General features: G+C 39.4%; 1 protein-coding gene across 1 annotated transcript; it reads left to right on the top strand.

The window, feature by feature from the left end:
- Positions 1–13,213: 13,213 nt before the first annotated feature.
- SPAM1 (sperm adhesion molecule 1) lies at positions 13,214–17,922 on the top strand. Its single transcript, XM_010215102.2, has 3 exons — positions 13,214–14,279; positions 15,246–15,335; positions 17,266–17,922. The coding sequence occupies exons 1-3, from the start codon at positions 13,314–13,316 to the stop codon at positions 17,920–17,922; spliced, it is 1,713 nt and encodes a 570-aa protein (XP_010213404.2). The 5' UTR covers positions 13,214–13,313.

The following is a 17,922-nucleotide window of genomic DNA, read 5'->3' as shown; positions in this document are numbered from 1 at the left end:
TCCCTGCGAGCAGCTATGACAGGAGACACTTTTATCAACTACCCCATAATTATGCTAAGTTTTTCACTAAATGACAAACCCCAATTGGCTGGGCCAGAGCCCTGCCTTTCCAGACGAAGCTAATTACACCGTCCATTCAACCTTTCATTCATTTCGACAAGTCCTGACCTGTGGTATCATGTAGGTGAGTATTCACTATAGATATTTTTATTGCTTAAATTTTTACTACTTCAAAATTTAAAGTTTCTGATCTCCCTAAAGGGAAGATTCATTTCAATAAGACGTTCAGAAAGGCTGTCAAGAATCATAGCTACACAAGCTACACATTCATCTTCTTCTTAGTGTGATACTATTTTCTATTTTCTTAGCCTGTTTTGAATTTTTTAATCCCAAGTGATTAATTGAACTATTATACAAACAAAGACTATCTTTAAAGAGTAAATACATGGTTGTCATAGTTATTGAGTAAAACGTGTATGTATCAAAATTCTAAACGAGTGTCACACTAATGCATTTATTTTGTATTCTTTATTTATTTTGCACTTTTTATGTTAAACTGCTCATCTAGACAATTATTTCTGGAGCCAGGGAATTGGTTTTGTTTACAGGCAACAATACACTGATATGGACTTTTGTTTTGTTAGGAGTCTACTGGTTTAAACCAATAAACTGGTTTATGCTAGGGGGAGTTTAAGTTATTTCTCCCTAATGACTGCTTCTAGTAAAGACTGGATGAAAGATGCCTTAGCGTTTTCAGCCTTTCAACTCGGGTAAATGATATATTGCAGTGTAATTGTTATTTTTCTATACGGAGCCACAGATGGGGAATGGAATCCACAAAAAAAAAAAAAAAACAACAACAACAACAACAAATCAAAGGCAAGAGGTTGGTGTCAGAGTTGCTTATAAACGATGGGGCAATTCTTGGCAATTCCTGCATGGCGATGGGTTAGTGTGAGCTCCTGACAAGAAGTTCCTGGAGTTTCTCCTACGCGGAGAAGACTCAGAGCATGAGGATGTGGGAGATGTCCTGCCTCTGGCAGGAGCCCGGAGCAGGGCCTTGGCAAGCAAGGCTTTCATGGACCAGAGTCCGTGTCATCCAAGTGGTTCAGATTCATGCTCTCAGCATTGAGGCTCTTTCTCCTTAAAAAAAATCTTATTTTTGCCCCTTGCTTTCACTAGTTAGCCAAAATTTGTATTATTTTACTTAGAAGAAGGTCAGGTGTCCTTGGTGGCTGTTCATAAAAGTTGTGTGAGACTTTGCTTCCCTGAACTGTGGCTGATTCAAACAAACAGAAATTGCTCTTTGCTCAGAGCTGCCAGCCTCTCCTTTCCTACTCCCTTTCTCTAAATCCTTGTCCTTAGGCTTTCTGTAGGGGTTGTGATAATGTGCTTGCTGAGGACGAGTTGGATCCCAGCTGTGCTCCTTTTCTCCTTTAAGCCGAAGCTGTCGATTCTTTGCATAACCATTTCCCAAAGCAGTGCTCGATAAGCCTCCTTTATAAATCGCCAGTGTTCTGCATACCTTTGTGCTCACCTTTGTTTTGAGGTTTGGACATCTGCCTGCCCATCTCTCTCACCTCTCTCCAGGGATGGGTGGCAATTAGGCTGGCGGCTCCACATTAGTAGGTTTATCAAAATAACAAAAGTCTATGAGAATTGTGAAAAAGCAAAGGATGATAACGGCACAGAAGAAAACAGTAGGAAAGAGCAACTATTCTTGAGGGAAGGTTAATTTCTTTACTGTGGTTTCATATTTTCTTCAAATTATGTTTATTTATAGAGTCATATGGGAGACGGGAATACAAAATGAACTATAGTCCCAGGAGGGCAAGTTTGAAAAGAGAAAGCATTCAGGTATAGCAAAAGAGAACTGAAACCACATACTGTGAAGAGAGAGGTTAATATATAAACTGACTGAGGTTAATAAGAAATATTTATTTTCAAGGATAGATCACTTCTGAGGACTTCCCTACCTCCCACTCCTGTTGTTCTAGCTCTAAAGGATTGCTATTGAAAACCTGGTAACAATTTTATCAATGGAGGCTGGATTTCCTCCAGGATTACATCTATTCCCCTGCCACTAGGCAAATGATGTCCCAATGAGGGAGCTTACATTCTCTTCTGGAAGATTCACATTTTTCCAAACAGAGGACATAATTTTTTAACTGAAACCATTTTACATTCTGAAGTGTGTTAATTTTAATACAGCATTACTTAAAACTACTGGGCAAAAGCCTGCTTTGCCTGTCCCTTAGATACTTTCTAGAGCTGCCACACCTTTTTCAAAGGCATAGCTTTTTTGTAGCAGATCATTTTTCATATTAATCACTACAATAGAGTAAAGATTTGCTAAGGGAAAACATTTTTAACACAGATGTGAAATTCTGGACTTCCAAATAATATTCCAGTGGAAAAGGGAGAAGAACGTTTATCAGAAGCATGTTATAATTCCCCATAATACGGGCTCCATGTGATAATGTCTGCACACTTGGAGGTAGGTTGTCTTGTTTGGAAAAGTTCACCTACAAGATCTAGTAAATTGCTTGAGAAAAGTGTTTTTGTGCTGTAACTCAAAGTCCACTGTGATCTGAACTTCAGCTGTCTTGTAAAAATTGCTGTCCAGAAGAGTTTAAAATGATACTGGAGTGCAACATATTGCTGCAAAGAAATACACATTGGGCACCCTTAGATGGAACTGCAAAGCAGTATCCGGATGAAAGTGTTCGAAGATTATTTGTTTTGCTTGGTTAAAGAGGTCTCAGTGTGATACAGTGAAAGATACCTGACTAAAAACAAAGGAAATCACTACTTTGCATTTCAAAATGTCTGTCATTTGCCCAAAGTCTCACATTTGTGTAACACAGAAATGTGATCCAAACAGACTCGCAGATTTAATCTGTGCTTCACTTAGCTGGATGGTTCAGTGGATACATGTTTAGATTGTTTTCATAAGATATTGACTCATAATAAATATATTCAGTGATTTAGAGAATAAATTTGGACATCTTTTGCCAGAAAGCAGTAGAGATTCAGCAGACAATAAACATTTTGCAGAACAGCCTTAGTGAGCTAGATTTCTTTGCAAAGTGGCAAGCAATGGACTCTTATCTTGTCCTTGTTTCCTCTTAAAAAACTGCAGTGGAAACTCTCGTTACAGAATTTGAGTTCTGCCAAATGTAATTATACTCAGTGCAGCGTAGGATTTTTTCAAATACTCTTGGAAATGTGTTCAGACAGTTTATTTGGCTAACTCACTCAAAAACAAATTAAAACATCAATAAACAGGCTGCTAGGATATTAGGAATTTTTACAGAATTGAGAATTAGAATTTGCAAGAGGAAAAATATAAAGAATCAATAGGAAGAGAGAGCTTTTCTGAGATTTTTAAATTAGTCATAAAACACTGGAGTAGTCATGATAAGAATATAAAAATTAATTGGAAATATTAGCAAAAACATATAGCAGTATCACACTTAAGCAATCAAAAAGTAACTTGACCAAATCTTTTGTATCCATTTCTCTTGCAAAAGGGAGGCTCTCTTCAACTCGCAGGATCCAAATCCAATACAGTTCATTAAATTACTAATATGTTATATATAGGCATACATAGGCAACATAAAGTTCTTTAAGTAATTCACTTGGGAATGTCAGTACAGAAATTCATGTTTGGAGTTTTTCTTTTAAGACTTCAAGTCCTCATGCAGCCATTGTCCTGTATTCTGAAAAAAAGTACTCAGGAATGAGATTAAACGCTCATGGAAGAGCTGGTTTGGCAATTCTTGGTGCCAAGGACAGCTAGAGCACTAGCTGTAGTTTGACAATCACTCCTTAGATCAGCAGTGCTGGCTAGACTAGCCAGTTTTGCTGGTTTATGTAACTATGCTGTGAACTTGGTTGGAAGAAGGGGGAAGCCTTTATCTCTTCTCTTTTGACTGAGGTACTTTTAACCTGAACCAGATCTGGACTGTGTACGATAGATGGTTCAAACTTCCAAATTTGCACCTTCTTTCTCAGGAGCTTCCTAATTCTCAAAAGCATTAATATTAGCCTGACAATGCCTATGTGTATTAAATCAATATCATTGCTCTCTGTTTTAGAAATGCCAAAATGAAGAATCATCTGGGGAACAGAGGGAATGCAGTGTAAATGTGAGATTATTCTTCTCTTTCTTCTGTGGCTATTTTATGACTCTGACATCAGTTTATAATGAGTAGCCTCTTACTCAGGACATACATCTTTAAAAGCCTGAGGATGAGGATTAAAATCTTGTATAGACTGAGAGGGGCATAAACTCAAATATCTCACTTAGGACTAGGGTTGTCACAAATGAGAAAAGCTATGAAAGCCATGCAGTACATTGCTGCTTTAAAGAAAGGCAGTGATACTACTCCCTTCTTTCAGAAGGCCTCTTCCATAGTGAAGAGAATGGGGTTATTTCATTCTAAAGAAGTCTTTAGGTACATTTCAAAGTTTCATATTTTATTTAATAATATTTTTTAAAAAGAAGTAGGACATAATATTTGAACAGTTGCAATATCTAATATCATATTGTGTCTACAACAGCGGGAATTATTCTCACAGCAACAAACAAATGCACATTTTATATGCATCTAGTCCAGTCTGCATTTTTTAATGTTACTGGACCAGACTTGACTAACCGTGTCAAATTATCAGGGCTACTACTATTATATCAATACTACCCTTATGTCTAATTTCCATTAAAAAAAAAAAAGCTGAATTCTTCTAACACTTTGTGAGGTGTCTTGGGTGTATGCCAAACACCCTAATAAATGTTTTTGATAGGCCACATCATCAGATAATAGCACAAAATATTTGCATGTGGTTCAAGCACAGATGTAGTACTCATCTTTTTCATTACTTCACTGTCTTTGCCCATTAGAATATTTTTTCAAGGTCACGTGGCATGGCCCAGGTCTGTGATTCTGTAGCTGTCAGTGGTGCCCAGTGATGAGACAATAGGCAATGGGCACAGACTGAAACACAGGAAATTCAGTTTGAACAAACAGAAAACAATTCTTTACTGTGAGGGTGGTTTAAAACTGGAACAGGTTGTCCACAGGAACTGTGGAATCTCCGTTCTTGGAAATATTCAAAACCTTTCTCAACATGGTCTTGGGCAACCTGCTCCAGCTGACCTTGCTTGAGCAGAGGCCCCTTCCAACTCCAAATATTCTGTGATTCTGCATCTCCCACAGATATTATATTGCACAATTCTATTTTCAATCATATATAGCTCTGCATTTCAATTTATTCTGTGAAAAATGACTAAATAAGTAAATCCAGAAAACTCAGGCGATTTTCTACTAAAGGTAACTTACTTTTAGGAATGCCAAATTCAAGAAAAACAAAAACAGCAACTATTTCTCTAGAATAAGGGCATTTAGATCCATCGGTATGTACTTCTAATCAGATAGCCCTAGAGCAATTAGTGTTAATATATGGTAAAAAAATGACTTTTTGATGAAGACAAGGGCAACTTTATTACTCAGCTCACTTAGACCGACAGGCATGGAGACGGAAAAGAGCAACATTTATTAGAGGTGTCATCATTAAGCTGGCCCAAAGGCAAACCTTTTAACTGGAAGCTATCATGTAAATTAATCCATTAACTTAGACCCAGCATAGTACATTACAGCAAAATTCGGACGAGAAAAACTTCTTCTCAATAATCAAAGAAAACTTCGAAAGACCAATCAATCAATAAAAGATAACTAAGTTCTAGCTAAACCAGTAAATATACTATTCCAAACAATGTTTTCCACTTTTCCTGCACATCAATGGCCTGTTACTGAAATCCACAAACAAAAGAGCTTACTCCAGTATAAAGAGAAAATTTTGTGTCCTGTAGTTTTCTGGCTTCAATGGGGGCAAGAAATCCTTCATAACCAAAGCCAGAGACACTGTAAAAGCTGGGCTACTTCTCATAATTTTTTTTTGATCCAACTATGTTATAGCTTGACAAAACCTGTTAGATAAAGGATCACAGTCTTGGCAAATGCCAAATTTATCTCAGCTCTTCATGTGTGATTAGTTTAGTTTAGTTTAGCTTAGCTTAGTTTAGTTGTTGTTTCCTTCAGCTGAACCTGTTAAAGCATGTGAAGGGCAACAAGGAAGACATATAGGTGCCTCAGCACCAAGAGGAAGACCAGGGAAAAGGTGTGTCTGTATCTGAATGGGGAAGGTAACCTGGTATAAAGACACAGAAAAGACAGGGGTTCTCAATGCCTTCAACACCTGTCTCTTTAATGGTAAGACCAGTCATCAAGAATCCCAAGCTCTTGATACCATTTGGAAAATCCAGTGCAAGGAAAACTTACTGCTGATGAGAAAAGAATATTTAAAAAAATTGGACAGACATAAGTCATAGAATCATAAAATCACAGAATCATAGAATGCTTAAGGTTGGAAGAGACCTCTAGAGGTCATCTAGTCCAACCCCCCTGCACACGCTGGGTCACCTAGAGCACGTGGCACAGGACTGCATCCAAGCGGGTTTTGAAGATCTCCAGAGAAGGAGACTCCACAAGCTCTCTGGGCAGCCTGTTCCAGTGCTCTGTCACCCTCACTGTTAAAAAAATTTTCCTTAAGTTCATGTGGGACTTTTGGTGTTTCAGTTTCTAGCTGTTTCCTCTAGTTCTGTTGGTGGCCACCAGTGAAAAGAGGCCAGCACCATCCTCCTCACTCCCTCCCTTGAGGTACTTATATACACTGATCAGATCCCCTCTCAGCCTTCTCTTCTCCAGGCTGAACAGGCCCAGCTCCCTCAGCCTCTCCTCATAGGGTAGATGTTCCAGGCCCCTGATCATCCTTGTAGCCCTGCACTGGACTCTCTCCAGAAGCTCCACATCCCTCTTGTACTGTGGAGCCCAGAACTGGACACAATACTCCAGATGTGGCCTCACCAGGGCTGAGTAGAGGGGCAGGATCACCTCCCTCGACCTGCTGGAGACGCTCTTCTTAATGCACCCCAGGATCCCACTGGCCTTCTTGGCCACGAGGGCACACTGCTGCCTCATGGTCAGGTTGTCGTCCACCATGACACCCAGGTCTCTCTCTGCAGAGCTGCTCTCCAGAAGGTCAGTCCCCAGCTTGTACTGGTGTCTAGGGTTATTCCTCCCCAGGTGCAGAACCTTGCACTTGGCGTTGTTGAATTTCATGAGGTTTTTCACCGCCCAGTTGTCCAGTCTGTCCAGGTCCCTCTGGATGGCAGCGCAGCCCTCTGGGGTATCGGCTACTCCTCCCAGTTTTGTGTCATCAGCAAACTTGCTGAGGGAGCACTCTGTGCCTTCATCCAGGTCATTGATGAATAAATTGAACAGACTGGACCAAGGACTGACCCCTGGGGGACCCCACTAGCCACAGGCCTCCAACTAGACTCTGCACCGCTGATCACCACTCTCTGGGCCCTGCCGTCCAGCCAGTTCCTAATCCACCTCACTGTGCACTCATCTATCCCACACTTCTGGAGCTTGCCAAGGAGGATGTTGTGAGGCTTCATCCAAAAGCCTTGGTGAAGTCGAGATAGATGACATCCATTACTCTCCCCTCATCTATCCAGCTGGTCATTCCATTATAGAAGACTATCAGGTTAGTCAAGCAAGATTTCCCCTTGGTGAATCCATGCTGACTACTCTTGAGCACCTTCTTGTCCTCCACGTGCCTGGAGACAACGGCCAGTATGAGCCGTTCCATCAGTTTTCTGGGGACGGAGGTGAGGCTCACTGGCCTGTAGTTGCCTGGGTCCTCCTTCTTGCCTTTTTTGAAGACTGGTGTGACATTGGCCTTCTTCCAGTCCTCTGGCACCTCCCCCCGTTCTCTAGGATCTTTCAAAGATGATGGAGAGCGGCTTAGTTATGACATCCGCCAGCTCATGCGGAACTCCGGGGTGCATCTCATCAGGGCCCATGGATTTGTGGGTATTGAGTTTCCTTAAGTGCTCTCCGACCAAATCTTCCTCCACCCAGGGCAAGTCTTCCTCTCTCCAGGCTTCTTCTCTTGTCCCTAGGGCCTGGGGCTCTAAAGGGCTGCCCTTGGTAAACACCGAAGCAAAGAAGACATTCAGCAACTCTGCTTTTCCTGTGTTATTTGTAACCAGGGTGCCCATCCCGTTCACCAGCGGACCCACGTTTTCCCTCATCTTCCTTTTGCTGTTAATATATTTGAAGAAGTTTTTCTTGTTATTTTTAACATCCCTTGCCAGGTTGTCCATCAGACCTGATGGGATGTACTACCCATCAGTACTGAGAGAGCTGGCCAATGTCATTGGGATGATACCAATTATCTTTGAAAAGTCACAGCATTTAAAGGAGAGTCCTGATGACTGGAGGAAAGAAAATATAACTGCCTTCTCAAAAAGGTCAAAAAGGAGAACCTGGAGAACTAGCAGCTGGTCAGATCAGCCTCACCTCAATCCCTGGAAGGCTGATGGACCAAATCCTCCTTCTAATTATTTCTAAACACTTTAAGGATGAGAAGTGATTTAGACTTGTCAGCATGGATTTACAAAGAGGAACTCAGGCCTGACCAACCTGACAGCCTTCTACAATGAAATTACTGGCTCAAGAGACAAGGGCAGAGTAGTGAGCATTGTTAATCTTGACTTCATCAAAGCTTTTGATGATGTCTCATATACCATCCTTACAGGCATCCCTACAGGCAAACAGATGATATGTAGGCCAGATAAATGGACAGTGAGTTGAAAGTTTGCTGAATTACCAGGATTGAAGGGTTATGATCAGTGGCACAAACTTCATCTGGAGGCCTGTAACTTGTGTTGTGCACCTGAGATACTCAACTCTGCTAACATCTTCATTAGTGACCTGGATGTGACCTGGATGATGGGACAAGGCAGTAGGATGATGGCACAAGTTTGCAGACAAGGCAAACTTGGGAGATGAGATGGTTGTGCTGCCATTGAGAAAGACTAACTATCTGGAGAAATGCACCAACAGGAACCTCATTACATCTAAGAAAGGCAAATGCAAAGTCCTGGAGGTGGGGAGAACCACCTCTTTCATGAGTACAGACTTGGGGACTGATTGTCTGGAAAGCAGCTTTGCAGAAAAGGACACAGCGGGTCCTGGTGGATAAGTTGACCATTAATAAGCAATACGCCCTTGTAGAAACTGAGTCCAGCAGCCTCCTGAGCTGCATGAGAAAAGTAGACCAGCCAGCAGGCTGAGGGAGGTAATTATTCCCTTTCCAACTTGGGATATAGTCCCCATTTCTGGGCTCCCCAGTGCAAGCATGTGCACGTACTAGAGCAAGTCCATCAAACTGCCACAACAATTAAAGGATTAGAGCATCTGCCATATAAGGAGAAGCTGAGAGAATTGAGATTGTTTAGCCTGCAGAATAGAAGGGTTTTTCTTGGTTTCATTTCCAGGTAGTTGGAGGAAGTGCATGAAGCACATTTTACTACAAGTGTCACCAAGGAGTGTTATGCAAATGGGCACTAATCCCTTGGATCAGTTGAAATGAATGAAATCATACTTCCTTTATAGGTGATCATATCTATGATCTAAATCTAACTTACGAAACTGCTTCTTGAGTTCTCAGCTCAGCAGCTGTGGAATGCTAGTGAAATGTATGTGTGGATGTTTATACGTGACATAAGTTCAGCTACTGCTTTGATACGAAGAACCTATTTTCCTCCTGAGAATAATATGGAATTTCTAACACAAAGGGGAATATACCTTGAAGGCTAGACTGCTGTGGCTGGTGGGTGGAAGATGTTGCCATTCTAGCTGCTGTAGGTTGCACCTTTTCTTATTTATTTATTTATTTATTTATTTATTTATTTATTTATTTATTTATTTACCTACCTGCAGATTAATTCTAATGAGATATCTGATAATGCCTGGAAACTTTTTGTGCTCTTTCTGCTTGCACTTTCTATGCCAGGAGTATAAACTTCAGGATTGAGAAGCCTACTCTCTCTGCTATCAGACTCTCTTCCAAGAATTATTGCTATTAATACTTGTTTGCCAGTTTTTCAGCTGGAGTTTTTTGGATCCTTGTGGTTGTATCTTTGACCATTTCATTTGATCTACATATGTTGACATCCCCAAGTCAAGAAAACTGAATAGTCTATCGTTCTCTCCTCAGCTACACAGGCAAAGTAAATGCTTTTAAACAGTCACCAGCACCAGCTCTGGTCTGGGTCAGTGGTGAGGGACAGTTATTGACTCAGTCTTTCCATAAGGGGAAGGATAAAGTGAGTAAGAGTATAATAGCTACTTTTTTTTTTTCTGTGTGTGTTCTGACAGTCAGCAGGCAACTCCGCATTTAAAATTTCTACAGCTTCACAAAAATGGAGTTGGTGGTCCCAGTAGAAACAGTGTGCCCTTGGGGAGATGAAGACTGGGCTGCAGCTAGCGTGCAGCCAGTTGGGATATGATGCCCCCTCTGTCACTCTGATTGATAGTTCATTTGGACTACTGTGTCCAGTTTTGGGTGTGCTACAAGAAGGACACTGACATGATGTAAAAACTCCGTTGAAGGAATATAGTAATAGTCAGGGAGCTGGAGCACAGAACATAGATGGAGAGATCGAGACAACTAGATTTGTTAAGCCTTGAGAAGGTTTAAGGAATCTCTTAGTGTTTAAATGCCTAATGGTATGGTTGCCAGACTCAGAGGTGCAGTGATGAGAGGCAACATATGAGAATTGCAACATGGGAAATTACAATATGTTAAGGGAAAATGTTTTCACCATAAGAGTAGTCAAAAACTGTTACAGGTTGTCCACAGAAATTGTGACATCTCAGATCTCAGAAATACTCAAAACATGACTAGACAAGTCCTGAAGCAAATCAGTCTAATTTAACATGCTTTGACTGGGAAGCTGGACTAGATAACCTCTAGCAGTCCCTTTCCAACTTGCATTATTCAACAACTCTATTATTCTATGATTGGTATCTATTGCATGCCACTGCTCCAGGTCTGCAAAAGCCTTCTCTGTGAAGCCAAAGGAGACCCAGCTGTACATGCTCTGATAGGATTACTCCCTGTGGTCATAACTTCTGGACAGCAGTAAACAGTACGAGATAAGCAGGGCAGCCTACTATGGTTGGAAATGATACGGGGATAGTTGAACTAATTCTGCCTATGTTCGATCAAAATTTAATTGATAATTCAACAGCAGCAGCATTGATTCAGTACTTTATGGATGAGCATTTGAGAGGATGAAGATAGAAAATGAGAGCTTTTGATTTGGATAAGCAAATGTTCACCTCGATGTCTATGCCATTATTCACTTTCTTTAAAATGTTCAATGTACCATATGTTCAGGTAAATGAAGAAACCAGAAACGTACAGAGGGTTTTGTTTGGAGCACAATGTGCCATGGAGCCACAATGGCTCACAGCAGAACTGCACTGGATAGTGCAGTCCCATGCAGGGAGTATGCTGGGGACATGGCACAAGGAATGGCTAGCAGCACTGTGCTTCTCCACCAGCAAGATACCCAAGAGCTGGCTACATGCCCAGGAAGAAAAAGAATGAACATGTTCAAAGGGAGAATATACCTACAGCCTGTTAGCATCAGAAGTCATAGATAAGGAGGAGGCAAAATACAACATGAAAAATAGACTTGCTCATCTGGGAAGCTCACAATTGTCTTGGTAATGCAAATCCCTCCCCAGGAAACTCTTTCTACTCCTAGGTGACTCCTCTTCCAGTACAACTTTTCTATTGTCCTGGTTTTCCTCCTAGTCCTCAGATTCACCCTTGAATGAAAAAAAAAAAATAGAATCACCTTTTGAGAATGGGATGTCTATGGCCAGAGGAAGGATTTAATTCATTTGTTGACAAAGGTTTTTCCATTGTTTCAGTCCCCAAAAGGCCTACACTGCACCATTTTGTAGGAATGATAAAAGCCACATTAGTCTGCTTTTTCTTGAATGACAGTTCTGCACATACACACTTTTTCTTTTATTTTTTTTCTCCCCAACTGTCCAAGCCAACTTGGGAGTTTTCAGTAGAACTAGATATGATAAAATTCAGGACTAGATATGATAAAATTCAGTGAATGTGCAGGGTACCTCCCTAGTGGGAGAAAGAGATAATACACGGTGCAGAACTGGAAATTTGCGATTTCCACTTCTAGCTAAATTCAGTGACCGCAAAGCAAAGTTTTATTTCCGATTTTAGACTCCCAGGCATACTGTGGCCCACTTCTCATCACCTGCCATATTCTCCTTCACATTTACTCTTATATCCTTAGGTATTCTATAGCCTGATCATGAGGACTCTGTGAGAGGGGACAGAACCAGTATTAAACAGTCAGGAGTTTCTTCAGGAGGAAAGTTGATTCAGATGTGCTAATACATAGAGAAAAGCTTTAGCTTTTGAGCTACTATGTAAAAATTGGATGACTACACTCTAACCAACACCACTAGCATTATATTATTATTAAAAGTGACTGTAGCTGGTCACTGTGCACAATCACCTAAACTTGCCTACTGAAATCAGGAGACGTAGACTTTGGGTCATTTAATCCGTAAATCTCAAATGGCATTAGGCAACATATAGAAATCCATATACTAAAATGGTATGCAACGTTTGACCCTATTCAAAAAACTGTGACTGTAAGATAGAATGCTTACAATATTTCAGATACCTCACTGAGTTAAATGAGTTTATATAGATTGTTTTTCTTCAATGTGTGCTCACAATCCAAGTTCCACTTTGGTGTTATCATGCATCTTACCATAGGAGCTCTGTAATATTGACAAACTTAGTCCTAAAATTTTATTTTGAGATAGGTGAGAAGTATTATACATAGATTACTATCAACTAGGAAGACACTGAGTGACATCAGTCATTGGCATAATCAATGATCATGCTGAACAATACTGATTCTGATCAGTGGATCACTGGACATCACTTTACTGACAGTTTTATATTTACTGTTATGTAGTTTACTTTTGCTATGATTGTCTATTGTACTTCTTCAAAAGGGAATTTTACTCAAATATGGAAATATATTCAAAGCTACAAATGGCGTTCATTTCATGATTACAAAATTACCTATTATTTTACCTACATGTGCCTGTTTTCTTTTCTGCATTAGGTCTAAGAAGTTGTTGAGAAGTTACCTGATGTCTGAAATGTTAGAGAGCGTGGCATGAAGGATAGCTCCTTTTTAAAACTAAGGGATACTGCTTAATTCATTTGAAGAAATATATTGTATGCTAAAGCTTTGGACAGACTGACATCCTTCTGAGCATTGTGATAGCATTTAGTTTGTCTGATCAGAAGTGCCTAATGTCACTACATATGGTACAATGGAAACTCTAAGACAAATCCGAAGTTTTGGTATTTGTACTACCTGCACAACTGCTACAGCCTCCTGTATGGTGTTCAGTCTTCTGGTTTCCTGCTGCTCATCTCTGAACGTACGAGCCCGTCCATTTATTTCTAATTTACCTTTCATCTCTATCTGGAATGCTCCTACAGAACTTTGTGCTGAAAGGACTGGAGTGCAGCTAGACATGGATTTTTTTTCTCTCACTGGAAGCACATTGAAGACATCCATCGGACAAAACATCACTCTATTTTATCCAGATAGGCTTGGTTACTATCCTTACAAAAATGAAATCACTGGAGAGGCAGTCAACGGAGGACTTCCCCAACTGTCTGTGCTGGATAATCATTTAAAAAAAGCCAAAGAGGACATTCAGTTTTATATTCCTTCAGATGAACAGATTGGACTGGCTGTCATTGACTGGGAAAACTGGAGACCTGTGTGGATAAGAAACTGGGGGTCTAAAGACATCTATAGACAGGAATCCATTGAACTGGTTCAGCAAAGAGACCTAAGCCTATCAGAAGCCGAAGCCAGGACTATAGCTAAAATGGAATTTGAAAGTGCAGCAAAATCAATTATGTTAGAATCTTTAAAGTTGGGCATAGCAATGAAGCCAAATCGTCTGTGGGGATATTACCTTTATCCAGACTGTTATAACTATGATTACAAACAAAATCCACATAATTATACAGGAACCTGTTTAGATATTGAAATAGCAAGAAATAATGAGCTTAATTGGTTGTGGGAGAAAAGCACTGCACTTTATCCATCTGTCTATCTAGAAACAGCCTTAAGATCTTCCAGAAATGCCCGAGTCTTTGTTCGCAACAGAGTTCAAGAAGCCGTTAGAATTTCATATGTCTCTAATTCTACTCATCCTCTTCCAGTTTTTGTATATACACGCCCAGTGTTCACAGATGTCTATGAAGAATATCTCTCTCAGGTGAGTGGAACTAGACTTTATATATTTCAAATTTAGGTGATGTTTACTTAGTTTGTATGCTAACTTGTATCAGAAGAAAAAAAAAAAAGGTTTAGAATTTTAAAAAAGCTTAAATTAGCCCACCAACTATATTTGGTCAAACCTAGCACTGAGGGTTCTATTTTCAGACTTTCCTCATAGTATTTACTATAGTGTTTTATTGTCTGAGTAGTCCCTATATTTTGCAAAATATTACAAAATATTACAAGCTATGTCATTTTGATGACATAGTTTAATTGTTCTTCAGAAATCAAAGAACCTCATTGCTTACCTAAGACTTGAAGTACTTGTGCAAAAATCAATCCATTTATAAAAATCAGACCATAAAAATGTCACATAGACACAAAGACAAAGGAGGTCACAAGTCTTCCGATAAGATGGATGAAATTTAAAGCTAATAAGAAAATTCTGTCTTGTTACACTGCAGTAACTGATATTTTAATATTTCATAGGTTATTCAAAGTTAGGTACTAGTTAAGGTCTAATCATCTTAGTATGGTTCTGACTGCAAGTTCTGCAAGCTGCTCTTCCCAGGCCCAGCCTTGGGCAGCATTACTGAAGCTGGCTACTACCAAACTAGCGTGGTCAGGAGGCAACGAAGCAAAGCAAAATACAACAAAAGGTTGGAAATGGTTAGATGGGTTTATGCCACATGCCTAACCACTGACTCAATTTTACAGCCCTGTTCTTCTAACTAGAAGATATATTTAAACTGGAAATAGTTGGCAACATTTTCTGGCATCACCTGCTTAACTCCATTCCAGAATAAAATAGTGTAATTGAGAACAAAGTGTTTGTATCATAAGTAATTACTTGCTGTTTCAAAGGGGTTATTTTGGCTATATAATTTCCTATATGTAGTATACCCTTTGTCCTTATGTTACAGCTTACTTACATTAGTGTGATTCTTTGCACATTTACTCTCAGGAAGACCTGGTAAATACAATCGGAGAATCTGCTGCTCTGGGCGCATCTGGAATTGTGATCTGGGGTGATATGAATTTAACACAAAATAAGGTATGAGAGTTAATTTTATGAGGTCCTTAAGGAGCAATAAAATGAAAAGAGTATTAAGCATTTACATCATATCTTTTACTTCAACGACTCCATGCAGTCAACAGACCTATGTCTTCTCTAGTTAATAAAACAAACACATTTCAGGCTTATACAAATTGCCCATGACTAGGCAGGTTAAGATTTTAACTTTTGAATGTACCAATGCTGGTTGTAGACAACCAATTGGATAAGCTACTATGATAATTGGACACAGGTTAGCACTTGTTTAGTTAATTTAAGGAAAGAGATCTCACATTTTCATTGTATTCCAGTTGGGAGATACAGAAAAATTCCTTGGACTTGCTCAAGGCAATTATTCTAATATCCTTCTTTTTTATTTTAATGTGGTGCACTTAGCAGTACTATTTAAAAGCATTAGGAGGAGTCACACCAGGAGGATTGCAGCTTCAGCTTGCTCTGCGTTTCATTAGGAGCCTGACATTATTCCAGTGTAAAAAGATCTGAGTCAGAAGAGAAACAGAAAAGTAACTTGTTTTAGGAAAGTCAAATATGCAGTTTGAGAAACAGTGTTATAAGGGTTTTCAAATAAATCTTTTGAACTAGCTCATTTCTACCCAAGTAAGCTTGATATTAAAAATCTACTGTATGTAAAGCACTTTCACCCTCCTTTGAAGTCTTCTAAGACTTGAAACTCCTCAGCCCTCTTGGGCTTCCTGTAACAGAATGCATGGCCAAATAAAACTGCTGCAGTTTCTTTAATGATCAAATAGTAAAAGGCATCCAACTTGCACTTTTTCTACATGTGCATGGCTTTCAGTGTACATCAGTTGTACCTGAAGCTTTTTTTGCATGCTACCCCTATAACAGGACATAGACGAGCAAAAACTTTTCTTGTTCAAATTTTGAGATTTGCATGAGTAAATCGAATTTTCCACATCCCACTGCCTCTCAGCAGTTAAATATTCCTAGAAGCCTCACTTCTGCTTTGTTTGGATTGCATCAAACAAAATTTTCTAGACAGGGATTTTATATATTTAAAAGAAAAAGAAACAAACATCTACATAGTAGCTTATTTACTTGGATGGGATAACTTAATATAATAATTGCTTGGCTTTCAGCTGTTTTTAGCATTCTAAACTTCATCGTGACAAATACTGCAGGTGAGTACTACAAAACACTCAACCCTCCCCAAATATTACATATTCTAACTGCAGTTGAGGTTAGTGAGCAGAGGGCTCTACCACCTTTTGTTAGGGCACAGAGGCCCATGGAAAACACTTGCCTGTGCTAAAGATGGGTGACAAGCCACACTACACCTGAGAAGAGGCTCAAGAATTCCCAAAGCCTCTGATTATTAAGCTGGTCAAGCATATGTAGAATAAACACCAATTGCATGATCAACTAGATGATCTTAACATATTTTTAGCCCCAAATGTTTTGCATTAAAAAATGTGTGAAAACTACTTACTCCTGCAGCTTACGGCTAGTCAGGTCAGGGTAAAATTGAAGAGTCTCACAGAGATGACTTTGTAGAAGAAATATTCATTCAGGGTGACAAGTTTTTTTGCAGGATCCTATCAAAATATTCAAGCCACTTGAAAAGTAATGTTGATCCTTCATATAACTTCTTCGAATGCATCTGATTCCAAATGCTACAAGCAAAGTCATAAAGTGAAAGTTTTAATTCATCGGCTTTCTGACAGGAGTGCTTTCAATAACATCTCCAACAACCACCCCATATAAATTTGCTGTGATCCTTGAACTATATGGCAACTTTTCAGTTATAGCTGAAAAGTTATAACTGAATTAGTTATAACTCTTATCAAAACTTTGAGAGAAACATTTATAGATATCCACAACAGGACATTAAAATGTAAGCATTTTTATAGCTTATTTACTAAACTTTTCAGCTATTATGTTCTTTTTGCAGAACACCTGTAGGACTTTGGACAACTACCTTAGGGGGACACTGACTCCTTACCTCATCAACATAACCATGGCGGCAAAACTCTGCAGCCAGGTGCTATGCCAAGACTCTGGTGCTTGTGCACGGAAAAAATGGGATTCCACTGACTACCTTCATCTGAACCCAGAGAATATAGTCATTCAGATGACAAAGGATGGAAAATACACTCTACAGGGGCAACCAACATTGCAGGATCTGCAAATGTTCATGGAAAAATTTGAATGCCGCTGTTATGCAGGGTACAGTTGCGAACCTCGAGTTGATGTAAATGACATCCATTACCTCCATGTTTGCATTTCAGAAGAACTTTGCATTCACATATCCTCAAATTTATTTTCTAATATAGAAGCAGCTAGAGAAACGATCCCATCTAACAGAACTATTTTTTCATTTACCTCTCTGACTAAGACGACATTATCTACACAACATGAAATCAAAGATTTCCAATCTACTGTTGGAAATAATATACCCAATATAACAACTACAGAATATAACGTCACAGCTATCACTAATTATGATTTAGAAGCAAATCATACTCGCAGTTTCAGTAGTTCTTCATCAAATAAGATAAGGCTATTTAATTTGTTTTATTTAATTCCGATTTTGAGCATCTTAGTATAA

Source organism: Tinamus guttatus, unplaced genomic scaffold (assembly GCF_059628265.1).
Source record: "Tinamus guttatus ecotype Peru unplaced genomic scaffold, ASM5962826v1 Tinamus_guttatus_pri_ptg000138l, whole genome shotgun sequence".
Classification (NCBI taxonomy): Eukaryota; Metazoa; Chordata; class Aves; order Tinamiformes; family Tinamidae; genus Tinamus; species Tinamus guttatus.
This window is presented reverse-complemented; position numbering and strand designations above follow the sequence as displayed.